General features: G+C 36.7%; 1 protein-coding gene and 2 pseudogenes across 1 annotated transcript in view; 2 read left to right on the top strand and 1 right to left on the bottom strand.

The window, feature by feature from the left end:
• Positions 1-8,759, top strand: part of LOC131407281 (cytochrome P450 2C21-like) — a 41,422-nt gene extending 32,663 nt beyond the window's left edge. Inside the window, 2 exon segments of the mRNA XM_058543590.1 lie at positions 6,295-6,436; positions 8,578-8,759. Coding sequence (XP_058399573.1) covers positions 6,295-6,436; positions 8,578-8,759 — 324 coding nt within the window.
• Positions 1-19,837, bottom strand: part of LOC131407284 (cytochrome P450 2C9-like) — a 556,896-nt pseudogene that overhangs the window by 126,336 nt on the left and 410,723 nt on the right.
• Positions 17,039-19,837, top strand: part of LOC131406863 (cytochrome P450 2C18-like) — a 24,587-nt pseudogene continuing 21,788 nt past the window's right edge.

Below are 19,837 nucleotides of genomic sequence, written 5' to 3'. Positions count from 1 at the left end.
AGACAAATGAAAATGAAAACCAGACATGCCAAAAATTATGGGATAGAGCAAAAGTAGTACTAAGAGGTTATAGCACTACAGGCCTACCTGAAAAAACAAGAAAAATTTCAAATAAACAATCTAACAGCACACCTAAAGGAATTAGAAAAAGAACAAACAAAACCCCAAATCAGTAGAAGATAGGGAATAATAAAAATCAGAGCATTTAAAAATAAATGAAACAGAGAACATATATCAGTAGAAAAAAATCAGTGAAACTAAGCCCAGGTTCTTTGAAATATTAATCAAAATTGGCAAACCTTTAGCTAGATTCACCAGGAGAAAATGAGACAAGGCTCAGACAAACAAAATCAGAAATGAAAGAGGAGAAATTACAATGGATACCCCTTAAATACAAAATGATTATAAGAGAATAGCATGGAAAGGTATATGGCAACAAATTGGATAATCTAGAAAAAATGAATAAATTCTTAGAATCATACAACCTTCCATCACTGAGTCAAGAAGAAATAGAGAATCTGAAAAGAGCAATCACTAGGAAGGAGATCACAATAGTAATCAAAAACCTCCCCTAAAACAAAAATCCAGCACTACACAGCTTCCCTGGTGAATTTTACCAAACATTCATAGAAAATTTAATACCAATCCTTCTCAAACTCTTCAAAAAATGAAAGAGAAAGGGAAGCTTCCTAACTCATTCTATGAGGCCACTATTATTACCCTGATACCAAAACCAGACAATGACAACACAAAAAAGAAAATTATAGGCCAATATCAATGATGAAAATAGATATAAAAATCCTCAAGAAAACACTAGCAAATCGAGGGCAACAATACATTAAAATGTTCATACACCATGATCAAGAGGGATTTATTCCATGGATGCAGGGTTTTGTGAACATCCACAAATCAATCAATGTGATACACCATACTAACAAAATGAAGAATAAAAATCACATGATCATCTCAATAGATGCAGAGAAAGCGTTCAACAGGATACAGCATCAATTTACAAAAAACTCTGAATAAAATGGGTATAGAAGGAAAGTACCTCAACATAATAAAGGCCATATATGACACACCCACAGCTAACATCATACTCAACAGTGAGCAAATGAAAGCTATCCCTTTAAGAACAGGAACAAGACAAGTATGCTCATTTTCACCAGTCTTATTTAACATAGTGTTGGAAGTCCTAGCCAGAGCAATTAGCCAAGAAAAAGAAATAAAAGGGATCCAAATCATAAAAGAAGCAGTAAAACTGTCACTATTTGCAGATGATATGATTTTATATATAGAAAATCTTAAAGAATCCACAAAAAAACTATTAGAAATAATAAATGAAAACAGTAAAGTTGCAGGGTACCAAACCAACATAGAAAACTCAGCTGTATTTCTATACACTAACAACAAAATAGCAGAAAGAGAAATTAAGAATACAACCCCATTTATAGTTGTAGCAAAAGAATAAAAAGCCTAGCAAAAAAAATTAACCAAAGATGTGAAAAACCTATACACTGAAAACTATAAAACATTGTTGAAAGAAATCAAAGAAGACACAAAGAAATGGAAAGATGTTCCATGCTCATGGACTAGAAGAATTAACGTCGTTAAAATGTCCATAGTTCATAAAGCAATCTACAGATTCAATGCAATCCCTAACAAAGTGCCAGTGACATTTTTCCTGGAAATAAAAAACAAAAGGATACCTGAAATTTGTATGGAACAACAAAAGCCCCCAAATAGCCAAGGAAATCCTGAGAAAAAAAGAACAAAGCTGGAGGTATCACACTCCCTGATTTAAAAATGTACTACAAAGCTATAGTAATCAAAACAGCATGATACTGGCACAAAAACAGACACACAGATCAATCGATGGAATAGAATTGAGAGCCAAGAAATAAACCCACACATCTATGGACAGCTAATTTTCAAGAAGTGAGCCAAGAACATAGAATGGAGAACGGAAATTATCTTCAACAAATGGTGTTGGAAAAACTGGGTAGCCACATGCAAAAGAATGATAGTAGACCATTATCTTACACCATACAGAAAAATTAACTCAAAATGGCTTAAAGACTTGAATGTAAGACCTGAAACCGTAAAAATGTTGGAAGAAAACATAGTCTTATCCTCGACTTCAGTCTTAGCACTATATTTTTGAATACCATGTCTCACCAGGCAAGGGAAACAAAAGAAAAAATAAACAAATGGGACTACATCAAAATAAAAAGCTTCTGCACAACAAAGAAACCATCAACAAAATGAAAAGACAACCTAAAAATTGGGAGAAGATATTTGCAAATCATATATCTGATAAGGGGTGAACATCCAGAATATATAAAGAACTCATACAACTCAACAAGAACAACCCAATTAAAAAACAAACAACCCAATTAAAAAATGGGCAAAGGATCTAAACAGACATTTTTCCAAAGAAGATATCCAGATGGTCAACAGGCACATGAAAAGAGGTTTTACTTCACTAATTGTTAGGGAAAGGCAGATCAAAACTACCGTGACATATAACCTCACGACAGTCAGAATGGCTATAATGAACAAGATGAAAAATAACAAGTGTTGGAGAAGATGCAGAGAAAAGGAAACCCTTATACACTACTGGTGGGAATGTAAACTGGTGTAATCTAAGGGAATGTAAGCCACTATGGAAAACAGTACAGAGATCCTCAAAAAACTGAGAATAAAGCTACCATATGATCCAGCTATTCCACTCTGGGTATTATCCCAAGAACAGGAAAACACAAAGTTGAAAAGATATTTGCACCCCTATGTTCATTGCAGCATTATTCACAATAGCCAAGACTTGGAAACAAACTAAGTGTCCATCAATGGATGAATGCATAAAGTAGATGCCTTATATATACCAAATGGAATACTACTCAGCCATAAAAAAGATGGAATATTGCCATTTGCAACAACATTGATGGACCCTGAGGATATTATGCTAAGTAAATAAATCAAATGAAGAATTTCAAATACTATATGATTTCACTCATAAGTGGAAGATAAAAACAACAACAAACAAACACATAGATGCAGAGATTAGACTGGTGGTTACCAAGGGGAAGTGGGTAGGGAGGGGGGTGAAAAGGATAAAAGGCACATGTATATGGTGACAGATGGTAATTAATCTTTGGGTGGTGAACATGATGTAGTCTACACAAAAATCGAGATATAATAATGTTCACCTGAAATTTATACAATGTTATAAACCAATGTTACCTTAATAATAAAAAGAGAAACACTGAGTTATATTCATTTGCTTGTTTTATCAGGCAGTTAACTGGGCTGAACTCAAACTCAAAACTCTGAATTTTCAGTTTATTTCTTTTAACTCTAGGTGAGTTATTTGGAGTTTAGTCTACACATGCCTAATTCAAGGGTTATCCAGGGATTTGGAAGATTTCATAGAGAATTTAGACTTCCTCTTCTCTGGCTCTTTCTTTTCTGGGATTTATTCCTTTTCTTTTCAGCTTCTGTGCAGGTGATGGACCTGAGTGTTGTCACTGGTTTGAAGAATCAGTGAGACTGCTGGCTGATAGCCAAGTGTTAGTCACCTAATAGTTTGCTGTCTGGGACCTGTCTTCAACATAGCAACATGAAAATGGAAAGCTCACCTGGTCCCTTTTGCTTTTTTCATGTTTTCTGCACTTCAGTACCTTCATGCTTTTGGTCACCATCCAGAATGTGTTTGTCTGTGTTTGTGTGTATGTATTTCAGAGTTTATAGTTATTATCTGTTGGAGAATTCTTCCAATAGGAGCTTCTCAGCTGTTACCGTATTAATATGTCTCTAAGTTCACTAACCTTTTCTTTTGCAGTCTCTAATGCTCTTAACGCCATCCAGTAAAATTTTTGTTTCTAGAATTTCTATTTTTATACTTTAATTTCTCTGCTGATATTTCCCACCAATTCATTTATTATTACTAATTTTTCCTTTAAGTTCTTAGATATACTCCTAATATGAAGTTCTTGTGTGAGTCTAACATCTAGGACCTTATGGGGTCTGCTTCTATTGACTATTTTCTTCTTTGATTATGGGTCACGGTTCCTTTATTATCACGTTTAGTAATTTTTTACTATATGCTGAAACTTTTGAATGATGCCTTGTGGGGAGTCTGGATTATGCTGTCTTCCTTTAAATGACATTCACTTTTATTTTCGTGGGCAGCTAAAATACCAACAGATGTTTTCCAGTCTGTGAAGTTTACTATAATTCTTTGTCATGGTGGATTAATTTCAATTTTGAATTTAGTCTTTGGGCATGGCCCTTAGTCGAGAGTGGGTTCCTTAATCCAACAACTTAGAATTTTTGGAGTCACTGCGGAAAGTCTGAGGTGTCAAGAACATTCTCTCCTCTAGCTGGGTTGGGACTTCAACTTCCCTATCACTGCACAACATCTGGTATCCACCTTCAGTTCTCAGATCTCCAGCAGTCATGCTCTGACAGGTTTCATGGAGTTTCCTCTTGTACATGTGCCACTCAACCCAAAGATATGGACTTACAGAGAATAGTCTTGCATGCTATTGAGATCCCCCCATTTGTAGGTTCCTCCAGGCCTGTATCCTTCCTCATGAATTCTAAGCACCAATCCTCTGTCCTTTCAGCTCAAAAAGAGTGCCATGGAGCCAGCCTGGTGGCATAGAGGTTAAGTTCACGTGCTCTGCTTCATTGGCCTGGGGTTCTCAGGTTCGATTCTTGTGTGCAGACTGACACACCGCTTGTCAAGCCATGCTGTGGCAGGGTCGCATATAGAGTAGAGGAAGATGGGCACAGATGATAGCCCAGGGCCTGTCTTCCTCAGCAAAAAGAGGAGGATTGGCAACAGATGTTAGCTCAAGGGTAAACTTCTTTGCACACAAAAAAAGAGCACCACTTTGCTTGGCCCTCACCTCCATGCACTTTAGGAGGAAATGTTCTCAGGTAGAAATTCAGAGTGATTGTAGGGCCTACCTAATTTTGTTTAGTAAAGTACCACAGTCCTGAATTGCCTCTTGTTCAATGTTGGAAAACTGTTACTTTATATATTTTTTTCTGGATTTATATTTGCTCTAGTTGTGAGGTCAATTCCAAAGCAGCTACTCTATCATATCCTGAAGTAGATGGTCCCGTCAGCCAGGAGAAGTGTTTTAGTCACAGATTAACTTTACATGGAAGCCTGTTTTAGGGCTGAGCATACTATCTTCCTATACTTCATGCTCAGGGCATTTCTCTAAGTCCAGCCAGGGCAGAAAATGCATCACCAGAGTAGTTGTGTTATAGGGAAGAGGGTCAGGAAATATTGAAACTTCAGTTTCTCTCTCATTTTTCCATAGGGAAATAACAGTCTATGCATTCAATCCATGAGCTTTCTGGAAAAAGAACTACATTACATGTTTGGAAAGGCCAGACAGTATACCAGATTTGTTCAGACAGATGTGGATTTGAATTTTATCTCTGCTATGTAATAAATGTATGACTTTGTTAAAAGATCCCAGTGAAATCATTATCATCACAACAGTAACAAAATTTCTCTTTATTGAGCATTTTAGCATGTGGTAATATTTGTGTAAGAAGCATTTAATATATTATCTCATTTTAGATTTACAATAAACTAATCCAAATGTTGTTTACATTTTACTAGTGATGAAAATTAGCCATGGCAATGTTAAACAACTTGTCTATGGTCATAGAGAGAAAGATGTGATTGATTCTGAGAACTAAACTTGGAATCATTATGTTACATTATATCTCTGAGTTTTGGAAACCCCTACTAGAAACCAGAAATGCTGTCTCATTTCCACAAGATATGCAACAATTCCGTTGACAGAACATCGCAGGAGGGGGATACTTACATACCAAGTTTCTCGTCTTGATAGGAAAGTGAAGGCTTTTCAAGAACATGGCCATTAAGGTAGAATTTTGAAGAAGACTTAATACTTGGTTCTAAATAAATGAGCTGGATTTTCAGTGATATCAGCACTTTTAGACAATACTGCAATTTATTTGTCAAGAACAGTGTACTCCATAGAGGTCCATGAATTTTCTGAAAAGGACATATTGGTGTCTGGCTACAAACTGAAGAGGATGGAGTCCATGAAGTGTGCCCTGGACTAGCATTATATAAGACCTGTTAGGTGTGGTTATTAATTTGTTGTATGACATAGAACAAATAATTCTCCTTTTTGTGCCTCAATCTCGTCTATAAAGCAAAATGACTAGATGAGGGCTTTTTTTGTTTTCAAGCTGCATGACCTTCTTTATAACCCAGTTTATCTTGTTTGTTTGTATCAGGGTACAATCATATTAACATCTCTAACATCTGTCCTGCACGATGACAAAGAGTTTCCCAACCCAGAGCAGTTTGATCCTGGCCACTTCCTGGATGAAAGGGGCAACTTTAAGAAGAGTGACTACTTCATGGCTTTTTCAGCAGGCAAGCAAGCTTCATTTTTATCTCTACATCTGGGTCAAGTGATGAGGAAGAGCTTTGCACGGAGGCTACTCTGGGCTGGACCAATTGTCATTTGTATGAGGCCAGAGGCACCACTCCCAAAGTCCCGCTTATTTATCATTGCATTGGAGGCTGCACTGACTAAATTTGCCCCATAACACACCACCAAGATTCCTAAGAGCTCCCTCCAAAGTCCAATTCCACTATGATTTTTTTCACCTGTCTTGAAAAGCCGGTTCACTCAATAAACTTCACTGAGGACTTATACATAGCAGATCCATGCTCAAATTCAGGGATACAAATGTGAATCAGAAACAGACCATCTTTCTAGGAGAGGGAAAGGCAAATTAACAAGCAATGAGACTCCTGAGTGACAAATTCTCTTTGAGGGGCCACTGTGGGAGCCCACAGAGAGGAGCTCCTGACTCTTGCCTTTTGGGGACAGGAGCAGAGGGCAGAGTAGTTGGAGGGTAAGGCAAATTTTCTTGCAGAGAGTAGCATTTGAGCATCTTCCTTCAGTTTGGCAGGGTCCTAGAAAGAAACAGGTGGCACACTCAAGAAAAGTTTAATTAAAGAGATTTTAGTGAAGAGACTGTTTTCAGAGATGTGGGCAGGATTAAGGGAAATAACAAGTTATAGTCACTTACTCAGGGATGAGCATCGGCATGAAGATGTTACCATCCTAGGCCAGAAGGGGCAAGGGAAGGAGGATGTTACCAGAATTACTGGAATCCAAATAGACCTTTAGCAAAGGGAGAGTGGATGCCTCAACAACAGATGCATCTGTACATAGAGGAATACAGCTGGAGCCTAAACTGTGGTCTGGCAGGGAGGATTGAGGGAATAAATACTCTGACCTCTTCAATACGTAATCCTCTGAATTTATTCAGAAGCCAAAATGGAAATAACTTCTGGGTTTATGCAGTCCCTAGAATCAGCTTCCCAAACACAGCATAGGCATGGAAGACAAACAAACACAGAATGGATCTGGAGTAGGGAGGAATGGAGAATATTCAGCACAGTCCAAAGGAGAAGCAGGGGGAAGAGTGGAGGGTGAAGGGCCTTTCCTACTGGAGTAACTGAAACAGGGACAAAAATAGGAGATCTGCTCCTGATTGAATATCTAAGAAAATAGGTATTGAGCAACCCTTTGTATTGTGGTCCCAGGATTATGAGCAGTGTCCAGGATGATCTCAAAGCAAGACACTGCTGTACTGCTCCTGGTCTTTCTTCCTGTGTTTTGGGCCCACTATCTAGAATGAGCCTACTCGAGATTTCTATTCATTTCACAGGGCTTGCAGGCCTGCTTTTGTCCTGACACTGTGGGAATCATTACAAGATCTAAGGCCTTATCTTAAGAGTTTATACTCCAGTCTGTGAGACAGATGAATAAGTACAGTTTTGTGTGAAATGTGCTGTATTAGAAGCATTAGTGAGCATTGTGGAGAACAGATAAAGGAGTGAATTGTACACCCTGAGCAGGTGAAGGAAGTTTGCGTAGAATAAATGGCATCTGAGGTGGATCTAGAAGCATGTGGAGAATATCAGCAGGAGGAGCAGAGGGGGCGACTGTCTCAGTGGAGGAATGACTGGAATCTCAGATAACATTTCAAATTGCCAATCTGTTTTGGAGAGTAGTGAATAATTAGTACTTCTTGTGGCTAGTTTGTGATTTGTCTTTTCATACTGACCAACAGTAAGCTCTTGAAATTTTTTAAAGCAGGGACATGACGAGTTTAAGATTGTCCTTAGAATCCAGATAAAGAGAAATAAATCTATTGTTGCGTCTTGGGAAGTAGATGGAAAAGTCTAGTGTGTGTCTCATGCCAATTGAAATAGGTGAGTGTGTGTTTGTGTGTGTGTGTGTAGAGACATCACTGGCAAGCCTCAGCAAAGCAATTTCAATGTGGGTGTACAGAAAAGGTTTTTTTATATAGCACCCTCACAGAAATACGTGCTGAGGAAATGAAGGAAATGAGATTTGGGTGTAGGTGGAAGAAGCCATAGGTTAATTAGTCATTTATTAATATATTTCTTTATTCATTCCACATTTATTTAAGCCTCCCTGTGTGCTAACTCAGAAATAGAATTAAATGAATATTTACTTGATGTGTCATTTGTAGGAAAAAGAGCTTGTCTTGGAGAAGGCCTGGCCCGCATGGAGCTGTTTTTATTCCTGACCAACATCTTACAGCATTTTACGTTGAAACCTCTGGTTGATCCAAAGGACATTGACACCACCCCAGTTGTCAGTGGGTTTGATTCTGCACCGCCCTTCTATGAGCTCTGTTTCATTCCAGTCTGAAGAAAGGGCAGGCTGCCAGATTTCAGAGCAAGACTCTCTAGCCTCATCTGAAAAAGTCAGATGCTTTCTGTCCTGGGTGTTAGCCATTGTCCACCTCTCCCTTAACAGCAGAAATGATGTTCCTGAGCCCTGTCTCTTCTAATTTTCCCCATCCTTTAAGACTCAGTTCAAATTTTGCTGCATGAAATAAAGCTCACTGTTTTGTCTCCAATAAACTTTTTGTAATACAATTTTTAGATTTTAAGCTGCAACTAATCTGCAATGTATACAAAATGGAAGGCACCTTATAACTCTCGTATTTTTTAATTAAAAATTAAAAATCGTAAATTATCCCATGAGTTAAAACTTTTTTAAAAACAATAAAATATGAAATTCTCTTCCTCCTATCTAGCTCTCCAGGGGAGTGATCTCTTGGCAGTTTGGCATGTATAATTTCTGTATTTTCCCTATGGTTATTAAAATATAATTATGCATGTGATGTGTATGTTTGTGTATGTATGTTTGTATAGATGTATGTATGTGTATTATACATGTGGCGAGAAAACAGAGGAAGACCATTCCAGTCAGAGGGAATAATGTGAGATAAAACTTGAATTTGTTGGTCTGTTCAAGGATGTCCTTCCTCTTTTCCCCTAGTGGTTAAAGACACATGCACACAGATATATTAAGGCAAAGAAGAGGGGAAGATAATGTGTATGAATGGTTATATTTAAACACTCACATACAGAAATATATCTGTGTGTTTTTATCGGTATATTTATGCACATATATGTATACACATATGTATTTATATGTAATATGTGTTTATACACACATATTTATATATAATATAGCTATGATTTGATGGTGATATTTATATAGTAACATAGTTACACAAGCAGTATAAATAAATGTATCTCATAATAACCTGTTGAATGGTTATAATAATTTTATAATATATAATAATTTTAAAATTATATCACTATTCACGGATATTTAGATTATTTTTGAACTTTTGCTACTTTTGAACTTTTGTCACATGCTATTACATGCATATATCTTTTATTATTCCTGTACTGTTTCTTCACGATAGTCTCCTAGATGTGATGTGGTTTCACATATATGTACACATTTATTTTTAATAGATACTGAAGCATGATGCACTAAAAATTATATATGCTTACTTTTCTATCATGAGTGTAATAGAAATTTTCAGAAATAACATCTATATCTATGTCTGTATCTCTCTCTGTCTGGCATACACACATATATTTACATATATGTTTGTTTGTCAGTATAGGAAAGTGATAAAAGTTGTGAGGATTTGTGGGGACAAGATAACAGAGGGTTCAGGAAATCCATATTGGGAAGACTGATTTTTTATGTGATTTTACCCTTGAGGTGATTGCTCTTTTGTAATTTGAGAGGATGAAAGGCTAATTATAAAATGTCATTTAGTAATGTTAGAACCTGACAAGAGTTTTTGGTACATTCCCAAGGGTAGTAGGAAAATAATGGAGTTCAGAGCTAGCCAAGCAGGAAAGATCAAGTAAACACTTTGACCTCAGTTGCAGTCTGAAAGTGATATTGAATGTCTGCAACCAAGGATTAAAAATCAGCCTGAAGTTGAAGAATCCTTATAAGACTAGAGTCTGCTTTTAATAATTTCAATCACTGATTACATCACGTTGATCCACCCCTAAACATTTTCTGCTTGCTGGAAGCATACTTTTGGCTGGAGAAAGATAATGTCATCCAGAGCCTCAAATTATCCTTGCATTGTTTGATGGACAATGTGTAGCACTCAATAAAAATAAAAACTCAGCTATCAAAACATGTGATCTCAATAAATGTTGAAAAAATTGAGAAAGTTCTATACTTGTTTATGATAAACATTCTAGCAAATTGAGAACAATAAGGGGATTTCCTAAATCTGAGAAAGGACATCTCCAAAATCCTAGACAATGTTTATATCATGGTGAAATAGCAAACCATTTCCCCATCAGTTTGAACAAAGTAAGGATATCCACTTTTTTGCTGACATCCACTGAAGGATGTCAGCAAAATTGGTGTGGAGTAACGACCTCTGAAAATTCTCTCCAACATAAACAAAGAGAGTACGGGAGAAAATTATCAGATCAACATAAAAATGTTGAGTTCTAAAAAGAACTCTGGAAATTAGCCAATCATTTGCATCAATCTGCAGAGTGTTTATTCAGGCAAAATGGATAAACCTTGGTAAGAACAATGAGCTTTGTGGTGTTTTAACTTGCTTTATTCCCTTTCTTTATCTCCCCAGCCCTGAGGTAGCTTGGAAAACTCCAGCCCCTAACTGTGGTGAAAACAGCAGCCGAACAGTCACTGGAGGTGGCGGATTGGAGTTGGAGCTCCTTCAAAGTCCTGTTCCTAGAGAATTGTCATTATTTGACCTGTCTTGTGGCTCCCTGAAAGAACCTAGACGCAGGATTGCCTTTATTTGATCTGACAATGAGCTATCTCAGTACAAATAGCCTTTTCCCAGGGGCATTTGTTGAAAACAATTAGAGTCCATTTTTGAAAAGTGTGGATGCCTGAAGCTGTGGATGACAGTTGGGGAAATCAATAGACTAACCAAAAAGCTTAAAAGGAAAAGCTAGAGAATGAGATGTTCATAAGAGGCTTTGAAAAATTCCGACATATTACTGAGACATTAGAAGTCCACATATACTCAGAAAGACCTGAGAAGACCCTAAGCTCTCACCTCTGGTTAACTTGGAGGCTCTGCAAAAGCAGGAAGTGAAGGCTAAGGCAAAATTATAAACTGCACGGATAAGTGTTGAAGGCATGCTCCAACATACACACTGAACCTCTTGCAAAGACTAGTAGATTTATTGGTTCTAGACTACCAAGGAAATATCTGTCTACTTATTAGATGAGCACTAAGCTAACTGAGTAGAGGCGTTAGTGGGTGCACATGGCAAAGAATAGAAACTTTACAGAATTAGTTTAGAATAGTCATGAAAGAAAAATAAAGTAAACTTCTAAGAATGTTCTATTTAGGTCTTGAGGGTGTAAACGTGTAGCTGAATAGAAGTACACTGCTGGTGGTAAAGAAGTGTGACCATAGGAACTGGATACAACGTTAATATGAAAATGAATTGTATTTCTTTATACTAATCACAAATAATTAGATGATGATATTGTTAAAAGAACCACTTTAAGTAACCTAAAAACCACCTCAGATACCTACAAATAAATCTAATGTATAACATGCAAACCATCTCAAGACTGCAAACTACATAATAATGCTGGGAGAAATTAAAGAATACTCAAATACATGGAGAGTTGTACTACATTCATAAATTGAAAAAAAATATTGTTAAGGTGTCAATTATCAAGTGCACTGTAGAGTTAATGAATTCTCAATCAAAATCTTATCAGAATTTCTGTGGCAAGGGAATCGACCAATTGATACTAAAATTTGTGTGGAAATGCAAATAAGCCATTATATTCAAGACAACATTGAAGAAGAAGAAGAAGGATGGAGGACTTACAGATCAGATCTCAAGACTTATTTTAAAGCTCTAATAATTAGGACAGTGTGTTACTGGCGCATGAAGAGCAACTTGGAATGGAATAGAGTAGAATTTAGAAACAGACTTACACCTATACAATCACATGAGAGTGCCACTTAAATTATTAGGAAAAGGATAATCCCAATATTCGATACTAGGTAAAATGGACATTCAATTGGAAGAAAATTCACCTTGTTCCTTACCAGTTGTTTACAAACAGTAATTTGAGATGGATGATAGACAGAAGTATGAAAAATAAAACTATAAAGCCTCTAGTGTGAAACATCAGAGCAAGTCTGTATGACCTTGAACTCTGCAAACAATTTTTAAAAGTAGGACACAAGAATCACTAATTATAAGAGATCGATAAATAGGTCTTTATTTAAATTAATATTTCAACTCCTATTCATCAAAATATACCATTTAAGCTAATCAAAAGGCAAGCTACAGACTGGGATAAATATTTGCAGTTAATATATCAGTTAAAGGACTTATGCCCAGATTATATAAAAAACTAAAAAAAAAAGACACCCTAAGTATTTTTTAAATGAGCGAAATCTTTGAACAGTGACTTCAGAGAAAAGAATTCCCATATGGTCATGAGAATAGGTACTCAACTTTATTAGTTGTATGGCAAATAAAAATTAAAACCACAAATGAATTACTAATACATACCTACCAAAATGAAAAAAAAACCCCTGAAAATCCCATGTTCATGCGTGTGCTACAATTGGAACTCTCATATGTTGCTGGTGGGAGGATAACTTTTTTCAAAACTTGAAATGTTTGACCATATGTTCTAAATATAGCCACATGTCTATGCCTAGAGTCCAGGGACTTTACTCTTAGTTGTATAGCCTGGAGAAATGTGTGCAGACATCTAAGAAAAGACATGAACAAGAGTATTCACAATAACTTTCTTCATAGTAGCTCCAATCTGGAACCAATCCATTGTCCATTAATGTTACATGAACTATAATGTCACGTTCATACAATGGAACACAACTATCAATAAAAAAGAACAAACCACTGCTACTAGTGGAAACGTGGGTGGATCTCATAGATTTAATGTTGAATGAAAGGGCAGACATCAAAAAATGCATTCTGTAAGGTTTTATTTTTGTACATCTCTAGAATAGGCAAAACTAAACTTTATTGCCAGAAGTCAGAATAACGGTTTATTCCTTGAGTGGAGAGAATGAACTAGAAAAGGCCATGAGATTGCCTCCTGGGGTGTTAGAAAATGATTTAGATCTTGATGTGGATGGTGCTTACGAAAGTGTATATATACGTAAAAATTCACCAAAACATATACTTAAAATTGATGCACTTTACTGGATGTATTGGATATTTCAACAGAGCAAAAGATAAGTTAAATAAGCATGCCTACAGAAACAAGATACTTACAAAGGTATGAGAATAAAGAGTAGACCATAGAAAGCAAAGCCTGTTAAATCTAAGTATTAGAATTATCTGAAAGTGGCAATATAGCAAGTATGACGGAAATATTTATAGAAATATAAATGGAAAGATAAAGAATGCCAGCATAAAAAACAGACAATATTAAAAATATTAAATAGAAATTTCATTTTATTTTTCCTGTTTTACTGAAGTATAATTACAAGTAAAAATTGTGTATATTTAAGGTACAATCTGACAGTTTGATATACATTGTGAATGATTACCACAATCAAGTTAATTAACACATCCATCACCTATAGTTACCATTTTTTTCCCTTTGGTGTGGTAAGAATACTTAAGATCTGCTCTCTTAAGAAATTTAAAGTATACAATAATGTATTATTAGCTATAGTCACCGTGCTGTACATCTAGCTCTCTAGAACTTATTCATGTTATAATGCAAAATTTGTACCCTTTGACTAATATCTCCCCATTTCCTCCACCCCCAACCCCTGGAAACCACCATTCTGTTCTCTGTTTCTGTGATTTTGACTTTTTTTTAATATTCCACATAGAAGTGATACCATCTACTATTTCTATTTCCCTGCTTGGCTTATTTCATTCAGTATAATGCCTCCAGTTTCATCTAATCATTGAAAATGGCAGGATTTCCTTTCTTATGGCTAAATAATATTCCATTATATATTATATTTTCTTTATCCATTCATTCATCAGCAGGCTTAGGTGGTTTCCATACCTTGGCTATTGTGAATAATGCTGCAATGAACATGGGAGTGCAGATATCTTTTTATTTTGGTGAGGAAGATCAGCCCTGTGCAAACATCACCAATGCCCCTCTACTTTTGCTGAGGAAGACTGGCCCTGGGCTAACATCAGTGCCCACCTTCCTCTACTTTATATGGGACACCGCCACAGCATGGCTTGCCAAACGGTGCATCCCGCATGCCTAGGATCCAAAATTGTCTCTTCAGATTCTCCGCCCATTTTTTAATTGGATTTTTTTTTCCTATTAGTTGTATGAGTTCTTATACATTTGGGATATTAACCTTTTATCAGATATATGATTTGAAAATATTTTCTCCTATTCTGCAGATCACCTTTTCATTTTGATAATGGTTTATCTTGATGTACAGAAGCTTTTTAGTTTGATGTAGTGCTACTTGTTTATTTTTGCTTTTGTTGCCTTTTATTTTGATGTCAAATCCAAAAAATTATTGCCAAGACCAATGTCAAGGACCATATCTCCTATCTTCTAGCTCTTACCTTCAAGTGTTTAATCAATTTCGAGTTGATTTTTGTGTGTGGTGTAAGATAGTGGTCGACTTTCATTCTTTTGCACGAGGTTGTCAAGTTTTCCCAACAACAGTTTATTGAAGAGATTATTTTTTCATCATTGTATATTCTTGGCTCACTCATCATCAATTATTGACTATATATGTGTAGGTTTATTGCTGAGCTTTCTGTTCTGTTTCACTGACTTGTGTCTGTTTTATGCCAATATCATAATGTTTTGCTTAAGTAGCTCTGTAACATAGTTTGAAATCAGGAATTGTGATACCTCCAGCATCACATGCTTCGTTCTTCTTTCTTGATTGCTTTGGCTATTTGGGGTCGTTTGTGGTTCCATACAAACTTTAGGATTGTTAGTTCTATTTCTGTGAAAAATGTCATTGGTATTTTGACAGTGATTGCATTGAATCTGTAGATTGCTTTGGGTACTGTGGACATTTTAACAGTATTAATTCTTCCAGTTTACGAACACAGAATATCTTTTCATTTATTTGTGTCTTCTTCAATGTCTCATAGTTTTCAGGGTATAGGTCTTTCACCACCTTGGTTAAATTTGTTGCTAGGTATTTTATTCTTTTTGATGAAATTTCATATGGGATTGTTTTGTGAATTTCTTTTACTGATAACTCATTAATAGTGTATAGAAATTCAACCGATTTTTGCGTACTCATTCTGTATCCTACATCTTTACTGAATCATTTATTTCTTCTGACTGTCTTTTGATGGAGTCTATAGGATGTTCTGTATATACTGTCACGTCGTCTGCAAATAGAGACAGTTTTACTTCTTTGTTTCTTATTTGGATGCCTTTTATTTCTTTTTCTTTCCAAATTATTCTCACTAGGACTTGCAGTACTATGTTGAAACAAAAATGATGAGAGTGACACTCTTGTCTTATTCCTGATCTTAGAGGTAAAATTTTTAATGTTTTACGGTTGAACATGCAACAAAAAAGCAACAGAGGCAGCTGTGTTCAGAGAGTGATTGAGATGTGGGGGAAACCATAGTTTCTCAAGATCTCTCCCCTAAATTCTCTGACATTGTCTCTGCCCTCAGTTACACTGAGCAAGTTTCTCCTCTGCAGTGACAGAGAGAGTAATAGAGTGGAGAATCTATGGCCCTTTTACCCTTGGAGTCAAATAGGGAACATCTATTTGATGTGAAGCCTGTTATTTTGTGAACAGGTCAATGGGGTGTAAATTCAGAGTAATTACTATTTTGGGGGTTTTCTTTTGTTTCTAAAATGGCTTTTGAGGCAGCAGTGGTGTAAGCTGTAGTGCACCACAATGGGCATCAGAAGGTCTCAGTTCTAATCTCAGTCCTGCCACCTATGAGCTGTGTGATCCCAGAGTCTCCCTTTATCCATTTTAAAAATAAAAAATAATAAACTCGATTCTCCTGTGATTTTTAGGGCATTTAATGGTAAAAAGTGTGTGTATTTACTCAGCTAATTACCTGATATATGTATGGTTATTCAAGATGTGAGTCATGCTAGCTATTTTATGTTTAGGTAGCTGTAATGTTAGTGCAGTACATTAAAATATTTAAAAGGCTTCCATTTTCAAGGACAAGGTATCTTAGTGTTTGATAAAACATTGCAAGTTAAACATTTTTTATGTATAAGAAATAGAATGCAATGGTTTCCCCTGAAGTTCTAAATTCTCCACTGGTCATCAGTCTGAGAATCCAGAATATTCAGCAATATTTTGGATGAAATCATTTACTTCAGTAGTTCATTATCCTGGTTGCACTTGAAACCACCTGAGGATTTTTGTGTGTTTGTTTTTTAATTACCAGTTCCTGGGCCCTATCCCAAAACCTCAAGGATAAGGGATTGGAAAGAAGAAGAGCGAGGCTAAAGAACACTTTATTTTTATCTTCATCAGTGGACCAAAAGTTCAGTCAGAGGGATTAGAGTTGATTTAGCTGATTGATTGGTCACTTTATACCTCAGAGAGGCACATGTTCAATTAGCAGGGCGTGTTATAAAAGGTTTGGATTTCAGGCTCACAGTTGTCTAAGTAAGAAAAGACAATGGATCCGGTGGTTGTCCTGGTGCTCTTTCTCTCCTGTTTGCTTCTCCTTTCACTCTGGAAACAGAGCTCCAGGAAAGGGAAGCTTCTGCCTGGCCCTACTCCTCTCCCTATTATTGGGAATATCCTACAGTTAGATGTTAAGACTGTTAGCAAATCCTTTATTTTTTATTTTTTTACATTTTTTGTTTATTGCCGTAACATTGGTTTATAACATTGTATAAATTTCAGGTGTACAAATCCTGAATCAATGTATGTTTTATGCTCCTTCTGTGGTTTGCAAAGGGTAAGTAAATTAATCCTTATTTTGAAATAAAATGTATTCCTGATGGCAAATATTAAAATAGATCATAGTACAGAAAATACTTCTTATGTATTTCAACGTTTCCATTGTGTTTTTAGTTTGTCCTTGTCAGATAAGGAAATAAAGTAACGCATTTTGGGAGAAGAGAAACAGTTAAGTAGTCATAAGGCAGGATCAAAATAATAAAATGGCAAACTGGAGTGTTGCTGCCCTGAATTGTTTCGTAGTCATTTGGTGTGATTCTTTGCCTGATGGCAAATGGTAACAGAAGTGTTTTGTGATCAGAGATTTCATTCAAGAAATTATCTGCTTTATGAGCTATAGGTTTTGTTTTGCTGAGTCATGAAAATTAAACTTCTCTGAAGAAGAAAATTATGTCTAATGTCAGGAAATAGCTATGGACTCAGGATCAGCATAAATGAGTGGAAGAAATAATCTTTCAGAATCCATTGAGTGGTAACAGTGTCCTTTTGCATTCTGCTCAAAGCTGCTGTCTGTACCCTATGAATGCTGCAGGATAGAAGAAATTGTTCTTCCATGAGATGCTGCAGCGTCTGGCACTGCCTCTGTGATGTTTGCTCTCCTTCGGTGTTAGTAATACCAGCGGTTTCAAATTAGAGTGGGTGTTAGAATCATCTGGGCTCATTTTTCAGAATGTAGATTTCTAGGATTCATTACAAGGCTACTAAATCAGAATTCCCATGAGAAGAATTCTACAGGTGATCATGAAGCTATCAGCCTCATATTATTTCAAATGTGGGAGGCATTGGGACTGATAAATTGCTCAAGCATCAGATGTTGACAAAACAGAAGTTCAAATTTGAGTCTTCTATTTATTAGCCATGGTACCATGCAAAAGAATTTGTAATTCTCTGACTTCAGTTTCCTTATTTGCAAAACAGAGCAAACAAACTTGCTGAATGTGTTATTGTGAAGATTATATGTAATCTGTGTACCAGTTGCCCAGATCATGGCACAACATAGGCCATCCATATGTGGCTGCTATAATAATCATCATAGTCATGAATAAAATTCAGAAGTGTTTAAAGCTGTGCTGGCTGAATAAAAATATAAAATATATGATGATAGCATCCGTCTGAATCATGCACAAAATATAGACCAAATTGTGACTCTTTTTGCTAATATTTGCATTTTATTTCCCTTTCCCAGTTCTCAAAAGTCTACAGCCATGTGTTCACTGTGTATTTTGGCATGAAGCCCACTGTGGTGCTGCATGGATATGAAGCAGTGAAGGAAGCCCTGATTGATCTGGGAGAGGAGTTTTCTGGAAGAAGCTGTTTCCCAGCCGGTGAAAGAGCTAATAAAGGACATGGTGTGTGTGTGTGTATGTTCAGCATTGGTAATGGGGGTGGGAGAATGGCAAACATGAATTTAAGGATCTCCTCAGCAGAGCTTTGCCCAGCCCCAAGGCTGCCAATTGTCAGCTTCCTCTTCCTTGTTGAGAACCTCCCTTCTGGTTTCTGTTTACCCTATGATAGGAATAGTATCCAGCAATGGGGCGAGGTGGAAGGACATGTTGCGCTTTTCCCTCGTGAACCTGAGGAATTTGGGGATGGGGAAGAAAAACATTGGAGATCGTTTTCAAGAGGAAGCTCGCTGCCTTGTGGAGGAGTTGGAAAAAACTAACTGTGAGTGATTCTATACTTTGTAACTCTGACTTTAACAGACTGCTCTTGTTACCAGATACATACCCAGGCTCTTTAACTGCCACACAAAAGGAGCCAAACAAAGCTGGAACGCCAGGCTTATGGCAAGGAAAGAGTTTTTATTTCAGGTGATGTCAGCCAGGAGACTAGAGCTCTCAAATTTTTCCCGTCTCTCTGAAAGATGGGAAGCAAGGAGTTTTAAAGGTTGTGAGGAATGTGGCTGCTTGTAGGGAGGGGGAGCCTGTGCCCTTGCTGGTTGGTGCTTTCCCATCAGCCAACGTCTGGCCTTGTCAGGCTGCTGGCAGGGAGGAGGATGGCGAGATAAGGAAATAGCGGATGGGTGTCCTTCAACTGTCTCCGTGGCGGATGGTGGACAATTTGTAACTTCTATTCCGCCTTGTGAAGTTCAGGGAGAGGAAAGTTTAAAAAACTGATATTTACATATGAATGTAACTCAGAGAAGCAGGGAAAGAGGATGAGTGCTTGTGGTTTTAACTCCATGTATTCTGGGTTTAATGTAGGGGAACTGATATCAGGGCCAGTATTACTCTCTGGTGTAATGATATCCTTGAAAATATTTCAGGGTTGGACAAATCTTTCATTACAGGTAGTGGCTACCAGCCCACAGATGGAGGAGGGAGGGTGTGAAGCAGAGAGTCAAGGGAGCTTTTGTGTATCTATGCTTGTTGTGTGTGTTCACTCACGATTGTGCATACAGTGTGGGTAAAAAAGGTCATTTAATCCCGTTTTGTTTGTTTTATTTCAAATCATTAAAGTATAAGAGTAGAAAGTTTTGAGCCTCATTTTTTAAGAGTTAAGAACATTGTTT

This window comes from Diceros bicornis, chromosome 6, assembly GCF_020826845.1.
Source record: "Diceros bicornis minor isolate mBicDic1 chromosome 6, mDicBic1.mat.cur, whole genome shotgun sequence".
Taxonomy (NCBI): domain Eukaryota; kingdom Metazoa; phylum Chordata; class Mammalia; order Perissodactyla; family Rhinocerotidae; genus Diceros; species Diceros bicornis.
This window is presented reverse-complemented; position numbering and strand designations above follow the sequence as displayed.